Source organism: Sebastes fasciatus, chromosome 19 (genome assembly GCF_043250625.1).
Source record: "Sebastes fasciatus isolate fSebFas1 chromosome 19, fSebFas1.pri, whole genome shotgun sequence".
Classification (NCBI taxonomy): domain Eukaryota; kingdom Metazoa; phylum Chordata; class Actinopteri; order Perciformes; family Sebastidae; genus Sebastes; species Sebastes fasciatus.
In genome coordinates, this window is record NC_133813.1 from 9563725 (window position 1) to 9579276 (window position 15552).

Sequence of the window (15552 nt, forward strand, 5' to 3'; positions counted from 1 at the left end):
TTTTATATTTGTGAACATAATTTATTTACATCATACAATTAATTCTTTATTATTGGAAGATTACGCGCACTGCAGTATATAAATAAAGATGTTTGTACAAACTTGCATAACTAAAAGGATAAAAAACAAAAAAACACACAGATTAAGCAGCCAGACCAAAAATCAAAATACGGAAAATGATTAATAAACCTACGTACGACCACAGGTCTAAGTCACCGCGGCACGCAACCACTTCGCCTCATACGATAATCATACACCCGCCGTCCACATTTACTCCCACAAACACACACACACACACACACACTTGTGTTTGATACACAATATGCAACCGTCTAACACTCCCCAACGTTGTGAATTCGTCAGCTCACATTAAAAATAAAAGGAAAACATTCAATAGTGAAGTAAAAGATGAAAATATTAGTGGAGCTAAACCCTTCCAAAGGCAAAATTTAATACAAGTTTAGGCTACTTGTCATACAACATCACACGGCATACACACCAATTTTTTTTTGGAAAACAAAACAACGGAAACAAACGTTAAACAGTCAGGTGACTTGTATCGTCATGTGACTTCAGTGGATGATTTTAAAGACCTAAAAAGCAGGATGTCGACGTGCCTGCTATCCAGATCCCGGGCGCAGAGCGGGTCACAGCATTCAGCCGATGATCAACAGAAGAATTAACTGAAATAATCTGTCAAACTATGTTGTGTTTCCAGTGCCGGACACACAGCAGGAGGGAAGGAATATGAGCCAGCCAGCAAGAGAGGGCTAGCAACAAAGTCTCTTTTTCAAAGTCTCTTTAGCAATATGTCTGAGCTGTGTGTTGATGGGGTGGGGGAAAGTGGATGAGATTCCAGCGGCACAGAGAAGCATTTCAGGTTGATAAAAACTTACCAGGACGCAAAGTCTGACAAGACCGGAGGGTTAAACTCTGACCTCACAGAGTTAAGCGGAGGCCAAGAACTGAAAAAGACAATAACCATTTTGCTACTCAAGCCAGCAGAGAGCAAGCACGGCTGAGATGGCGCCATCAGCCAACAGCAGTAAAAGTCTGAGAGTCCAAACAGGCCCAAGTGTCCGAGCTTTTTTCAGGCAGAGTTCAAGTGATCTCGGGAGGATCACAAAACAGCCTGCGTGGCCATCAACAGCATCTTCTAAAACGGCATCTTCAGCACTCTCCCTCAGTCACGTCCCCCATCCTCACATACAACCTTCCAAAAGTGTTAAACTCACACAAAAACAACAATGAACGCTGAAAAATATACGTGAACTTTCATGCACTGGGGGGAAAGTCTTGAATTTGTAACAAACTAGGGGAAAAAAACAGGTCCTTCAGGAAGAAGGTTGGGCTCGAGTCCATTTCTTTTTTTTTTTTTTTTAAGCCGATCGCTCCCAGTGTTCAAAGTCAAACTGAGAGTCCTCTTCATATTCTCTGGATCTTGTCAGCGACACACACGGGGTTTTCTTTGCGAATCTTGTCAGCAGCCTCGGCTTTGTAGTCGTACGGACAGTTATGCTTATCGGAGTAACGGTGAAGTCCACAGAACAGATTCCCACAGCGGCAGTCAAAACCTGCAATGCCAAAACAGAGGACAGACTCGAGTCAAATCAACAACAAGTGCTCAAAACAGGCCAAACATCCCTAACGCTAAACATTCAGGCACACATGCGACACGATGTTAACCTTAAAAACTCACCATCGTTTAAAATGACTGACTAGTTGAGGTTTACAGTATATCAATATTTTGGAGTAACACTTAAGCTGTCTTTACATAAGACATTTGCTCTTCACTCACTGCGAGGTAGGGCACAGAGCCTTGCAGAGGCCGCAGGTAAAACATCAGGGTCATATAAGGTCAGCGGCAACCAAGGTCAAAGTTGAAATAATTTGAACTTTAAGCACAGCGCTCGCTGGCAATTTCGAGCCGTGCACCACACCACGGGTAGTGCTTCGGCCTAGTTAGGCGGCACCGCTCTCCCCATAGGAAAACAATGGCACAGCCAGCGCAGAGCGATTTTACTGCTGATCATGCGCGGGTGGCTTAAGACATCGGACGCAAGAGCGAACAAGAGAGAACATTGCGATTACGTAGCATGTGCTGTAACCACTCGGCTACCTCCAAGGCTTTCTGTCGTTCTCCTTTTTGGCTCTTTGTTGCCTCAAGCAAGATGTTTCCCTTTTACATTTGCTGCAGAAGTTTGTGATGGATTACTGACGTTTTTTCTTAAATCAGCCATTGCAAAAATGAAAGTTTATTCACTACTCGCATTCTGCTGTAAACTACATGATAAAATGGCAGAAATGGCTCTGGTTTGACCAGATTGTATTGGCATTCTCAGCCAGAAACGCAGCTGTAATCTCATTGTCCACCCACAGAAATGGTTCCAGTTTGAACACCCAACAACACTCACAGTTATAAAATAACTAAATTATCATATTTAAACTAAAGGAAGCTAAAGTTTTCAGCTTGACCGTGACCCAGAAGAACAATCCTGTGACTGGTGGTGACATTTTCTATTAAGAAATGACGCTGATCACCGACTTACCTGTAAGGCCAACCTTTTTGCGGCACATAAAGCAGCGAGCCTTCTTGGGTTTGAGGGGCTCTGGGGCTTTGGACTGGTCACTGCCAGCAGTGGAAGGATGAGAGGCCGAGGATGTGGGCTGAGTCAACACTGGAGACGCACAAGAAAAACACTTCTCTCAGTAAAGTATTTGCCTTACTAAACTAGACAGAGGTGTTACACACTATTATGAGAAAAGAAAGTACTTCTATTAAATTCTTCAACAATCATGTGATTAATCTTGATTAAATATTTGAATCGATTGACAACCCCAATTAATATACAGTACATTGTTGCGGTACATTTGTGGAGTTTATAAATTAAATAACATGTCTTCAGCCAATCATGTGAATTTAATCAGTCAAATCAAGGTACTTCATCACACTGATGGAACTACCCTCTTAATTCAACCCACCTGGCTCTGTGAGCTCTACTTTGCCCCCTGATGCTCCTCTCTCCTCACAGGAGAGACTCATCTCAGTCATCTGTTGTGTTACAGAATTGGCAGTTGAAACCCCGCTGCGAAGAATAAATAGGACAGAATTAATAAAAAGAATTGCATAACCATATTTTCCATGTCTTTGTCTGCGGACGAGACGCTCTCTCAACAAAGGATGTACTGTTTCAGGTATAATGGTGCCTTTAAGTGTTTTGTTTACGACAAAGAGTCCACATGAATGACCCACTGATGTGGCATTCTACAAGCTTTGTTTGAAGGCAGTATACAGTATTACACGCTGGTGGATGCCCTCACCTGAGAGCCTCGTTGGCCTCAGCTGCCACCTCTGCACGAGCGACTGCAGCAGCTGCAGCATTATTCAAGGTGGCCTCTAACCTCTGGATGGCAGAAGCCTCTGCTAAGGGGCCACTGCTGTTGCCTGAAAATGTCACCACGCGTTATTGTCGGATACAGAGGTCGGGAGTTTTGTCCAATGTGCACAAGGAAACAAAAAAAAAAACGTGTGACAAACACAGCAAGTCTTACCCACAACACTCAAGGTACTAACTCCACCATTGTTCTGTCTTGACAGGTGCTCCTTGTGGCACACAGAGCACATGCCATTAGTCCTAGGGTTGCCATAGAAACCACAGCCATTAGCACAGAGTGTAGGAATTGGGCTCTGATTGGTTTCCTGGGCCATAGTGATGTCTGCCGCCTGGTGAGCTGACCTGAAGACACAAAAAAAGACACATGTTGGATTGATGAGTGTTGGGGGAAAACACCTAGCCTAAAGAAATGATAAATAAAACTCTGTTATTAATAATATAAATACCCAAGTATCGAGTCAGGCAATATTATCAATATATTTATCGTCTATTTTACTCTAAATAGGCCCATAATTTACTAAATGAACATCATGCTGTATTGAAGAAGAGGTCGTCAAACAATATTGTAAAAGAGCAGACAAACATTGATCACCACTTTCTCCGATTAGTTGTTCCCTCAGTAGTCAAACGAAAAAACAAGACAATAAAACCTGATAATCATTTGACTTGAGCCGTGACACGTGGCGGGGGCTGGGTATCCCACCTCAATACCTTTCAACACTTTTTATTGGTACTACCAATGTGTCGCACAGATTTTCGAAAATGGAACATAAAGTTAACATTGAGTGCCTGGTCAGATTTATAGTCTACAGCACGGAAGTTCATTCTTGACTTTGGTATCAGTATGTGTGACAAAATAATCTGCTTATCAGCTTTTTTTGGAGCTTTAACTCACATCTCACAGTCTTCATCAGCGAATGAGACGACTCGGGTGCCGTCAGATGACTTGAGTGTGGAACATCAGTCACAAGATAACAGTTGGGGGATTTGTAACCTATCCTGTTTCACAGGTCGTCTTTTGCATTGTATGCAAACAGCCTTCTTGATCTTCACTGATGCAGACTGTGAGATGTGGTTTAAAGCCCTGGAGAAGCTAGTACGTGGACTTTGTGTTTAGATCATTTTGTCAATTTTAGACTATTTTCTTTGGGCAAAACTCTTAGTTCGGCTGCTGGTGTTTAGACAACACTCAACTTTTGAGAACGTTGACTTCTTTTGTTGAATAAGGGTTTGTAAAAACACATTTATACTCGTCAAAGTCTTAAAACATTATTTACCAATTGTTTTAGTATCAGCACTGAAACTCAGCAATTATATCTGCAGGAGGATACAACATTTTTTTTTTACTAGTATGAGGAGTTTACATTTTGACTATAAAAGCGTACCTATTTTGTCATGAATAAGCATGAGGGGGGGAAACATGTAGATATAAAAACCAGAAGGTTTAGCTAATATTGACATAATTACTCTCAACTCCAAGTTAGAAAACAGCGACTATGAGTCCCCTCTTCTCTAGCCAAAGTTACTCAAGTACTTACTTAAGTACTATGCATCAGTCTCATAATTACATTTAAGGAAGTTGTGTGGAGATCAGTTGAAAGGAAGGCTATATATAATCATTGGTAAAACATGGGGGGGAACCAAAAAGGGAAGTATTCACATCACAAAGTTCAGATTGTGGTGAATTACATCTGAGGCCTCCTTCTCTCCCTCAAAACTGTCGTCACTACACCTTCACGTGTGTGTGCCTGCAGACTGCAGTGCTCCGTGCAGCTACAGGCTCACATGGACCTGTGTATGATGGCTTTCCACTGTCACAGGGGTGCAATGTGACACTTTGATCTCAGAGTGTCCTGAGTTACCTCAATACAGTGAGGCTGTGAAAACACATCTATTTATAGACAACCTCAAAAGGCCATGTAAACAGAGATCAAGCCAAAAGATGTGTATCCTTGTCATAGTAGGTTTCCCTATCAAAGATGCAATCAGCTCTCTAACCCAAGGGAGGAAACACATGATGAAGACAGAGGCTGCCAAGACTGTGTTGGGTATGGGAACTCTTGGGGACAGATTCTGACATGGGTACAAAATTCAGCTCAACACCTGTAGATCATATAAAGAGTCGAGCACATTTAATCACCGAGACAAAAGCCCAAAATCACTCACTGACCCCAAAGATCTAGGCTAAGTTAGGGCGTAACATGCTAACGTTAAACTCGCCCTTAGGCTCAATAACACCATCTCTACTGTAGATGCACTCAATGGGGGGGAGGGGGAGGGGAAGGGAGGGGTCGTTTTAAGCAATCAATACTGTGTTGGGTATGGGGACTCGTGGGGACAGATTCAACACCTGTAGATCACATAAAGAGTCAAGCACGTTTAATCCCAGAGACAAAAGACCCAAATCACTCACTGACCCTAAAGATCAGATCAGGCTGACGTCATAATGTGCCCTTAAGGAGAACAAATCGTTACTTCAAGCCCTTTATCCCTTCTGCTGTTAAGCTGCTGAACACAGACAATACCCTATTTTAAATGACTGTTATTTAGAGGAACTTTAAGATATGTTGTTCTCATATATTGTTTCTTATTTTTTTGGCTTTTATTGCTTTAATCCTATGTATTTATATGGTTCTTATTGTAACTTGTCCCTCCAACTGCCCCATGCCTTTAATATGTTTCCTTTGACTTAACTAATTATTGGTTGTCTGTTGTATGTATGGATTTATGGACTGGGAATGCTACAAATGAATTGCCCCCTTGGGGATAAATAAAGTTGTCTGAACTGAACTGAAGATCTAGGCTAAATTAGGGGGTAACATGCCAACGTGAAACTCAATAACACCACATCTACTATAGATGCACTCAATGTTAGGGTGGTTTAATGGTTTTAAGCAATCAATACCATCTATCTCGACTGCAGTCTTATGTTGCTTCCTGACAAAACACCCAGGCCACAGCCAGCCATGTCACTTCTACTACAAATCCACTGAGTCATGCTAGCAAAGCTAATGGCTTTCTTTCAACAAAAGCTCTGCTAACATGGCAACCTGGCAGCGTGAAACAGTATCACCTCTGAGTCGAGTTATAACAGTTTAAAAGACAAGACAAAAATGTAAGTTTAGTGCTTTAAGGTCTAGTGTAATCGTTCTGTAACTATAGTTAGCCACAACAACCGTGTGAGCAAGATTCTCGTGATCCAAGGCCTATAGAAGGAGGTCAAGGAGTGTGGGGTATTGCGCATGCGCAGTGTGACTGAAGCTGCGTTCGATTGGCTCAATATCGTTAAGATTCTACTGCGCATGCGTTATACCCCAAACAGATATGACGTGTCTTCTTAACCTCCTTCAATAGGCCTTGTCGTGATCTGGCTAATGTTAGCATGCAAGCTAGCTGTTAGCTCAAATCAGAAACACTGTTAGCACTGTTGTTGCCTTTGTTTGTTTTTGTTCCCACCACAGACCAACAAAGTATCTTGACAATAACTTTACATAATAAAGTGTCTTTTTAAGTATCATAATAGGAAATAAGTGTAAAAACAGTTAAGCATCAAATAATCAAACATTTGTGTAGCTAACTTGCTTATAGATAGCTGGTGTTATTTCTAGCTAGATTAACATGAGTTAAATACAGATAATCTTTATTATTAGATAGCTGACAGGTTGGTGTTATAACACATACATAAACACATTCATAATAAAGCTATGGTGTTAATAGTTTAGTAGCTAACTGTAGCTTTTACAACCTCAGAAAAGTTTTTAGAGACACGTGTTACAACATTTCTTTTAATCCTCTCTAGTTTAGTTTAAATAAAGCATCAAGGTTTATCACTTTCAGCTACTTCAAGATCTGTTAACTGTTCACTATTCAGAAACTTCCCCAAAGACTCATGCTAGCAGCTAGTTTCACTAACTCACCTTCTGTGTCTTCTGAGAAATGTTGGTCTTCCTTTAAACTCCTTTTCGATTTGAAGGAACAAACTAACTTTATCTTGGAGCTAACTATCACTAGGGCCGTCTAGGTAAAGTCGTTTATATGAATGCTTCTTCTTCTTATCAGTCTTCTTTTCACACAAAGTGTATAGACTCCTCTCTCCGCCTGGGAGCACTAACACTAAACTAGTTGACGTCCTCTGGTCGCTGATTTGTGGAGGCATCTGTTTTGTTTTACGTGGTGAGTTTGCGTCCTCTCTCGCTCCTTCTTCTGTGGTGTTTATTGGCGATTGGCAAACCAGCTTATAGGTGCATTACCGCCACCTACTGGACTGGAGTGTGGATCAGTAGATTGGCAGGAAAAAATAAATAAAATTAAATAAAATTAAAAAAATATATATATATTTCTTTGAATTAAATAAAATAAAATAAAACAAAATAAAAAAATTTAATTAAATTAAATTAAATTAAATTAAATTTTTAAAGGGACTATTTGTAACTTTGTAAGCGTATAAATGTAGCGGGTCGTCACACATGCGCGCTCGCATATGCACGTTCACCTATTGGACTGAAGTGTGGATCAGTAGATTCGCAGGGAAAAAAAAAATAAATAAATAAAATAAAATAAAATAAAATAAAATAAAATAAAATAAAATAAAATAAAATAACATTTTTAAAGGGACTATTTGTAACTTTGTAAGCGTATAAATGTAGCGGGTCGTCACACATGCGCGCTCGCATATGCGCATTCGCGTGTAGCCGCTGTACCCTCCTCCTCTGCCTGCTCGCCTTCACTCAGACAGCTCAGCTCGCTCCACCTCCAGACGTGAACGCACGCTCACTCCACACTGCAGAAGAGTTAGTTCAGCTGTGAGAATATCTAGTGAATGCACAGGTGACGTTTGTGCAGAAATAACTGCTGGAGCTCCTCCAGACCAACAGAGGTTTCCCGTGTCTTGTGAAGTGACCGAGCTGTGCAGAGAGTTACGTTGTCTTCTCGTTACCGACCGGGTGCCGGTGTCTCCTCTGCTCTCTCCGGCTGCGGGCGGAGAGAGCAGAGGAGACACGCTGGAGAGCCCCGCTGCTTCAGCCTGCACTTAGGCAGGAAAAGCCAACACTAGGATCAGATCTAAATCATGTTCATGGAGAGACCTTCGTCTGGTCAGCTAACATTACTGCCAAGCAGCTGAAATATAGAGTGATATTGTGCTTTTAGCTGACGTGTGTCGCCTCGCTGTTTTGAGTGATGCTCGTTCAGGTATATTGAGAGCGAGCAAGCGCGAGCCCGACGCTGACTTTCGTTGATTTCACGGCCACAGGTGTCGCTGTTAAGAAGCATTTCTGAAAGTTACAAATAGTCCCTTTAAATAAAATTAAAATTAAAATTATTAATAATAATAACAATAATATTAATAATCAAATTATCTCCATTATTCCTGTTGCCCTTCAGTAATTAATAAGAAGATTGTGTACTTTCTTAGATGTCTTTCCTAGCAGATTCCCTATTGTAATATTGCGTCCTCGCTCCTCTCCTCTCCTTCTTCTTCCCTCAGTTTCTGGGGGATCGCAACCAACTTTAAGCTGCATACCGCCACCTACTGTACAAGAGGGTGTAACATAGAATAGAATAGAGAATAGAAAGCTTTATTTTCATTGTATTAAATACAACGAGATTCACAGTTGCCACTTCTGTGCTGGAAGCCAACAGAATAATATATCTATACCCCCCTGTGCAGTCTTAGCAAGCTATAGTACAGTTCAATGATTAGATCCTGCCTTACAGTCTCTTTCCGGTTGGACGTCACGGAAATTGTGATCCTCTGATTGGAAGGCAGTGGTGTGTTGTTGGAGTACAGCCACAAAAGATTTCAGGCTATTACAGAACAGTTAAACCCACTTCTTTCCACCACAAGTAGGCAGCACCATAGCTTCGAAATCACTGTTGCTTTATCAATCAATGTTTATGTAATCAGGAAGGGTCGACATGTCTGTAGATCCAAGTAAACAAGTTTGAGAGAGGATGTGTTGCCCTCACATGTTCCTCCTAATCTCCAGCTCCTCCCAGAGTACTTCTGTACTTTCACTGTTTGGCTTTGATTGCTATGTCTAACCTTTGTTCTTTGACCTGTTACCTGTATCTCCCCATGGATGTCAAAGTAACATTAAAAGAGTTAAAGCAGCAATACTACAGTGTAAAAATACTTTGTTACAAGTAAAAGTCCTGCATTCAAAGTCGTACTTAAGAAAAAAATACAAAAGTATTAGCATCAAAATATATTTAAAATATCAAAAGTAAAAGTACTCATTTATACAGAATAGCCCATTTTGGAATAATATATTTATATATATATATATACATATATATATATATGTATATATATATGTATATATATAATATAAAATATACATTATTTTAAATTATTATTATATTATATTTGTATTTATTATATTTATTTATAATTATAATTAGTGATGCGTGTGTACATCACTTTAATGTTGCAGCTGGTAAAGGTGGAGCTAATTTTATTTACTTTATATACTGTACTGCTGGCTAACTTAACCTGTGATAATACATCATAATGTATTTGTTGATTTATTTATTTATTTTAATAACAGTTCTTTGTTTTGTTTTTTCGGCATGTAAACGTGTTCATTGATTTGTTACATTATATAAAGAACAAATTTAAAAGTACGTCAGTCTTAGAAAGTGTGAAAAAAATAATTATTGTGTCTAGAAGATATCCCGCAAATTGCCGAAAACTGATCGGGGAAATCTATGCAAACTCTCGCGATATTCACTTCAAGAAGACCTATCAAAATCGTATTCATCTCGCGAGAGTTCTCCCAATTCGCGGGTTACCTTCTAGAGACGACCAACAAAATAGAATGCAAGACGTAACCGGAAAAGGAAAGGAACAAAAACCACGTGACCACTGGTTGTCCGGGGAACGCATTCGAAACAGATGCGTTTAACCAATCAGCTGCTCGGAGCATTCAAGACGCAGCCAATCAGCGTGCATCAAGCGAGGATTTAAACCAAGAGGCTGAAACTAAAAACTTACACCTCATCATTCTCCATTACGATTCTCCATCTGTTTGTTGAAGCAACGCATATTTCGAAATGGCTCTTCGAGTAACCAGAGTACGTACTTTAAAGTTTTTTTTCATATATATATTTCAATGCATTTGTTACATATGACCTGAAAGTTGTGCAGAAGAAAATGTGTTTTTATTTAATTTCTATTTGTTTGGAATGTTAAATGCCCTCGTGCGTCGCTGTGAGGTGAGGTCTGCGCTCGTGCATCCGTTCTATAATAGCAATTCGACTTAAAGACTTGAGCAATACATTAATAACATGCAATATCACTTTAACGCTAAATGCTTTTATTGTTATTTTCTCTGCAGAACCGCTTGGCTTCTACCAGGACCGACCTCGGTGGGAAGGCCTGCTCGGTCTCCACCACCACCGGGCTGAAGCCTCGAGCAGCGCTCGGCGAGATCGGAAACATCGCAGTGAACAAAGAAGTGCAGAAAAAGGTAAGAATGTGACTTAATTATGACATTTTGGTAGTTTACAGTGTGTTATTTCCGATGGGAAAAGGTTTTATGAAGGTCAATTCATAGTGCTACAATGCAAATACACTGCCTTAAAAATGCTTGTGGGCTTAATACACTGATTTTGAATGTTTCTTTGTATCTTGTGGGATTTTCATGTCTGCATATAAGTAAAATCCTTATATGCAAACTGGGTTTAACAGCTGTGCCCATAGAAGGCCTGGAGCAAAAGGGTGGTTATGCTCCAGTCCAGTACTTACATTTAAGTTCAAGACTCTTTATTTGTCATTTATCAATTCCAGCAAAAGTCTTTTCTCAGGTTCCTTCAGCATTGCTCATAAGATGTGTGTATATATAAAAGGGGAAATCACACAAGTAAATGCAAAAGCAACATGGTGATCTAAGGCATGCAATAGTGCAGTTAAAATAAAGATAAACTTAAGTACATATAACATTTAGTTAACAGTATTTTCAATGGGAAAACTGTTAACAGTGATGAGTAGCATCTATGGGAAATGAAAGGTTATCTGAAAGTCAATTCATAGTGCTAAAATGCTAATACATTATAGCCCTGTCTTTGTGGGCTTAATACACTGATTTTTAAGGACTTCTCTTTGTATCTTGTGGGATTTTCATGTCTGCATGTTGCATATAAGTAATTATGCAAACTGGGTTAACAGCTGTGCCCATAGAAGGCCTGGAGCAAAAGGGTGGTAAGAAATGTGTTAATGCTCCAGTCCAGTACCAGTAACCTTATCTCCTTCTAAGCAAGCACTTACATTTAAGTTCAAGGCTCTTTTATTTGTCCTTTATCAATTCCAGCAAAGCTGTCATTGACAATAAAAAAATTGCTCATAAGATATGTATATACAAAGGGGAAATCACAGGTAAATGCAGAAGCAACATGGTGATCTAAGGCATATAATAGTGCAGTTAAAATGAAGATAAACCTAAGTACATATGAAATGGTAATGTAAATTTGCAATTTAGTTAACAGTATTTTCAATGAGAACTGTTAACAGGATGTATAAGTGATGAGTAGCATTTACTGATTATATTCATTTTGTTTGCTTCTGAAAGATTAAAATGCTCTTAACGTGGCCAAAGAGCCCACGGTAATGGGTTAACTGCTTGTTTTGTCTGACCGGCATTCAAAAATCTAGGCTGCTTTAATTGTCATAGATGATGGAGTTTGCAAATATCGAACAGTGCAATCCAGAGTGTTTACTGTTTTTTTTTTTTAAAAAGACTTCAAACTGTATTACCATTTCAGCCCTGACTTGAGACTTAAATCCATCTTTTTAATTTTAGACTGTGAAGACAGAGGCCACTAAGAAGACCAAAGTTGTCGCCACCAAGAAGGTTGAACAACCAAAACCAGAAAATGTTGTTCCTGTTAAACCTGAGCCCGAGGTGCAGGTGAGTTGAAAAGGCCAACAACTATCTGGCCATTGAGACACAAATGACTGCCGGGTGTGGTGCTTCTGTTTGTTTGCCCTCATGTTGGGATTTCCACCATTCCAGGTTGTCCCTGAACCAGCATCCCCCACGCCAATGGAGACTTCTGGCTGTGCGCCTGCTGACCTCTGTCAAGCGTTTTCCGATGTCATGCTTCACACTGCCATCAGGGACGTGGACGCAGATGACTACGACAACCCCATGCTCTGCAGCGAATATGTGAAAGACATCTACAAGTACCTCCGACAGCTTGAGGCAAGGCAGCAAAAATGTTATCTGATCTGGGTATCATCCCCTCTCCTCTTTTGGGTTTTAACCAGTTTACTCTCTCTATAAAGGTTGAGCAGGACGTCAAACCTGCTTATCTGCAGGGTAAGGAGGTGACTGGTAACATGCGGGCCATTCTCATTGACTGGCTAGTGCAAGTGAGCCTCAAGTTCCGTCTGCTGCAGGAGACCATGTACATGACTGTGGGAATCATCGACCGCTTTCTTCAGGTGAGTGACTGGAAACCGTCGGTTACTTCTCTGCATGAACCGCAGCTACTATATAGCTAAACATCCTGGCCTATCAATATGCCACCCCAGTTTCTAAAATCTGCATGTGATTGCCCTTTCAACAGGACCACCCAGTCCCCAAGAAACAACTGCAGCTGGTCGGCGTGACCGCCATGTTCCTTGCTTCCAAATTCGAGGAGATGTATCCCCCGGAGATCTCAGACTTCGCCTACGTGACAGACAGGGCCTACACCACCGCCCAGATCAGAGACATGGAGATGACCATTCTCCGGGTGCTCAAGTTCCAGATAGGCCGCCCTCTTCCCCTGCAGTTCCTCAGAAGGGCCTCAAAGATTTACGAGGTTTGTAGCAGCATCTTAAACCAGCCGACCTTGGCTTCGTTGATTGATTTGAGAGCTTTAATCAATATCAGCTGCTAACTTCTATTCCTGCCTTGTCTCTCCCCTCAGGTGACTGCTGAGCAACACACCCTGGCAAAATACCTCCTGGAGCTCACCATGGTCGACTACGAGATGGTTCACTTCACACCTTCCATGGTGGCATGTGCTGCTTTCTCTCTTACCCTCCAGATCTTGGATGCTGGCGAATGGGTGAGTTTAACCTCTGGTCGCGAGTGGCTTCTAGTGTTGCCTTCTTTATTCCAAACTATTATCGCTCAACGGATACAGGATTTTTGAGGCTGTATGGCAATATTGGTTGATGGGCATCTTTAGACACCAACAGGCCTAATCCTCTAATCTGGACTGTGCTGTTTGAATGCTTGTCTGAAGGCCAAACTCTTCTGAAATGTCTCTCCTCAGGATGCGACACTGCAGCACTACATGGACTACACGGCAGAGAGTTTGCTTCCTGTGATGGCACACATTGCCAAGAATGTTGTGAAGGTGAATGATGGGCTGACCAAGCACATGGTAAGTGTAGTGGAACTTGCACATTAACTGCTACATGATTGGTTTAGACTTGTGGGTACCCATAGAACCCATTTTCATTCACATAACATGAGGTCAAGGGACCCTTTGAAAATGGCTATGCCAGGTTTTCCTCACCAAAATTTAGCACAAGTTTGGAGCATTATTTAGCCTCCTTTGCAATAAGCTAGTATGACATGGTTGGTACCAATGGATTCCTTAGGTTTTTATGATGCCAGTATCTTCACTAGCTTTAAAAGTGAGCTCGCTACACCCTTAAAAATCACAAGTTGCTAACTGAAGTTTGACAGTCCTAGTTTAAACTAGATCTGCAGCCGCAATGTACATAATTAAAGAGCTTTAATCTTAACTTGGCTTTCAGTGTAGCTTAATTTTGATATACTTCTAACCATCTTTCTCTTTTCTTGCAGGCAATTAAAGGCAAATATTCCACTTCAAAGCAGATGAGGATTGCCACCATCCCTCAGCTCAAGTCTTCAGTCGTGAAGGATTTTGCAAAGCAGCTCACCCAGTGAGATGACAATGCGTTTGGCACAATGTGCTGGATTTGTACAGTTATAACTTAAAACTTTTTAACGTGACTAAAGGAGCTGCACGCCAAGGACTGTCGGTGGTTTGCATTTTAATCAAGTGACGATCGTTTATACTCTTACTGACCCTTTTTTTCAAAGCATGCTACAAGTTTTAAATCTGAAAACTGGCCCTCTAACCTGCACAATGGCAGTTTAGTCTTGGAAAAATTGACTTGCTCTTGAACTGACACCGTATCAGAAATATTTACTCGACATGAGGTTCAGTCGGCTACCAATGAATACGCTAATGCAGCCCAATTCACCATTTTCACAACGCTTCTAACACCGTTCGTTAATGCACTACTTGGCCGACTGAAATCTTGACCCTGAGCACAATATTTTGAACACAAATGTTGCTACACAACACAATTTTGACCAAGTCCCAAATTGATATCCCAGTCAAGCTATTTTTATAGCTTAGTAACTTCCAAGTGGCTGCAAATCTAAAACTTGTGGCATGCTTTAAAATGGTCTCCAATATAAAGGGGCCAGTGGATGGGTGTGGCTTTTAATTTTTTTTAATTTTTGTTAAATGGGAGTTTCTTAATGTCTTGAAGTGTGTAAAATGTACAGCAATACTTTTTAAATGATTTTACATTCTTAAATGTCTTGTACTTAAAGTTCTATTAAATGGTTCATACCAGAAATTTGCTCCCTTGCCATTAATGTTTATCATCACTAGAGGTCGCTCTAAGCTTAAAGAAAGTTGCCGCTGTGAGATTTCAGTTGTCTGCCTCAATGTGTCTGCTTGTGCAGACAATCTAGACATCTTATAGGTCAGTTAATTGGTAATGCAGGTGGGGAAATATTTACCTCTGAGCTGCAAACACTTCACCCCAGGGTGAAATTGGCTGGCTGTTACTTGCTTTTGACTGGGTCTACAAAAGAGCATCTCCTGCAAGTGGGGAAACTTGCACTCAATGTGCTTTGATACCCCTGCTATCAATATAGTCTTTATTGTTCCATGTCAGTGAATCTTTCAGGGTTCTTGCGCAGTATGGAATTTGATTTGTCATTTCCAGGTCTGCCCCTATTCTGCTCTCTAAAATATATTCAGAATTTTCAAAAAAATTGATCATACAAGCAGGGTTTTTCATGGCGATCGGAGCAGGCATCCAGTGTTACCACTGTGTGAGAGAGCGCAGGGAAAAGTGAGGTTGATGTCGTCGAAAGCAAGGCAAGAAGTATGGCAT

The 15552-nt window shown here is 40.8% G+C and overlaps 2 protein-coding genes across 2 annotated transcripts; one reads left to right on the forward strand and one right to left on the reverse strand.

The window, feature by feature from the left end:
• Positions 1–7553, reverse strand: LOC141757009 (AN1-type zinc finger protein 5-like). Its single transcript, XM_074617154.1, has 6 exons — positions 7313–7553; positions 3553–3737; positions 3322–3445; positions 2983–3086; positions 2550–2678; positions 1–1574 (listed from the first exon to the last, which is right to left on the reverse strand). The coding sequence occupies exons 2-6, from the start codon at positions 3707–3709 to the stop codon at positions 1426–1428; spliced, it is 663 nt and encodes a 220-aa protein (XP_074473255.1). The 5' UTR covers positions 3710–3737; positions 7313–7553; the 3' UTR covers positions 1–1425.
• Positions 7554–10308: 2755 nt separating this feature from the next.
• ccnb1 (cyclin B1) lies at positions 10309–15006 on the forward strand. Its single transcript, XM_074617972.1, has 9 exons — positions 10309–10469; positions 10733–10864; positions 12194–12301; positions 12407–12595; positions 12679–12837; positions 12963–13199; positions 13308–13448; positions 13659–13769; positions 14198–15006. Exons 1-9 carry the CDS (start codon positions 10449–10451, stop codon positions 14300–14302), a joined length of 1203 nt encoding a protein of 400 aa, XP_074474073.1. The 5' UTR covers positions 10309–10448; the 3' UTR covers positions 14303–15006.
• Positions 15007–15552: the final 546 nt, after the last annotated feature.

What these genes read in the sequence shown, in the direction of transcription:
- ccnb1 (XM_074617972.1), top strand. Translation starts at nt 10,449, where the DNA reads ATGGCTCTTCGAGTAACCAGA. An exon ending in TCATCGACCGCTTTCTTCAG is followed by an intron (nt 12,838 to 12,962) that starts GTGAGTGACTGG and finishes CCCTTTCAACAG; the next exon opens with GACCACCCAGTCCCCAAGAA. An exon ending in GGGCCTCAAAGATTTACGAG is followed by an intron (nt 13,200 to 13,307) that starts GTTTGTAGCAGC and finishes CTCTCCCCTCAG; the next exon opens with GTGACTGCTGAGCAACACAC.
- LOC141757009 (XM_074617154.1), bottom strand. Translation starts at nt 3,709, where the DNA reads ATGGCCCAGGAAACCAATCAGAGCCCAATTCCTACACTCTGTGCTAAT. An exon ending in TAGTACCTTGAGTGTTGTGG is followed by an intron (nt 3,446 to 3,552) that starts GTAAGACTTGCT and finishes TGACATTTTCAG; the next exon opens with GCAACAGCAGTGGCCCCTTA. An exon ending in GAGGCCAACGAGGCTCTCAG is followed by an intron (nt 3,087 to 3,321) that starts GTGAGGGCATCC and finishes TATTCTTCGCAG; the next exon opens with CGGGGTTTCAACTGCCAATT.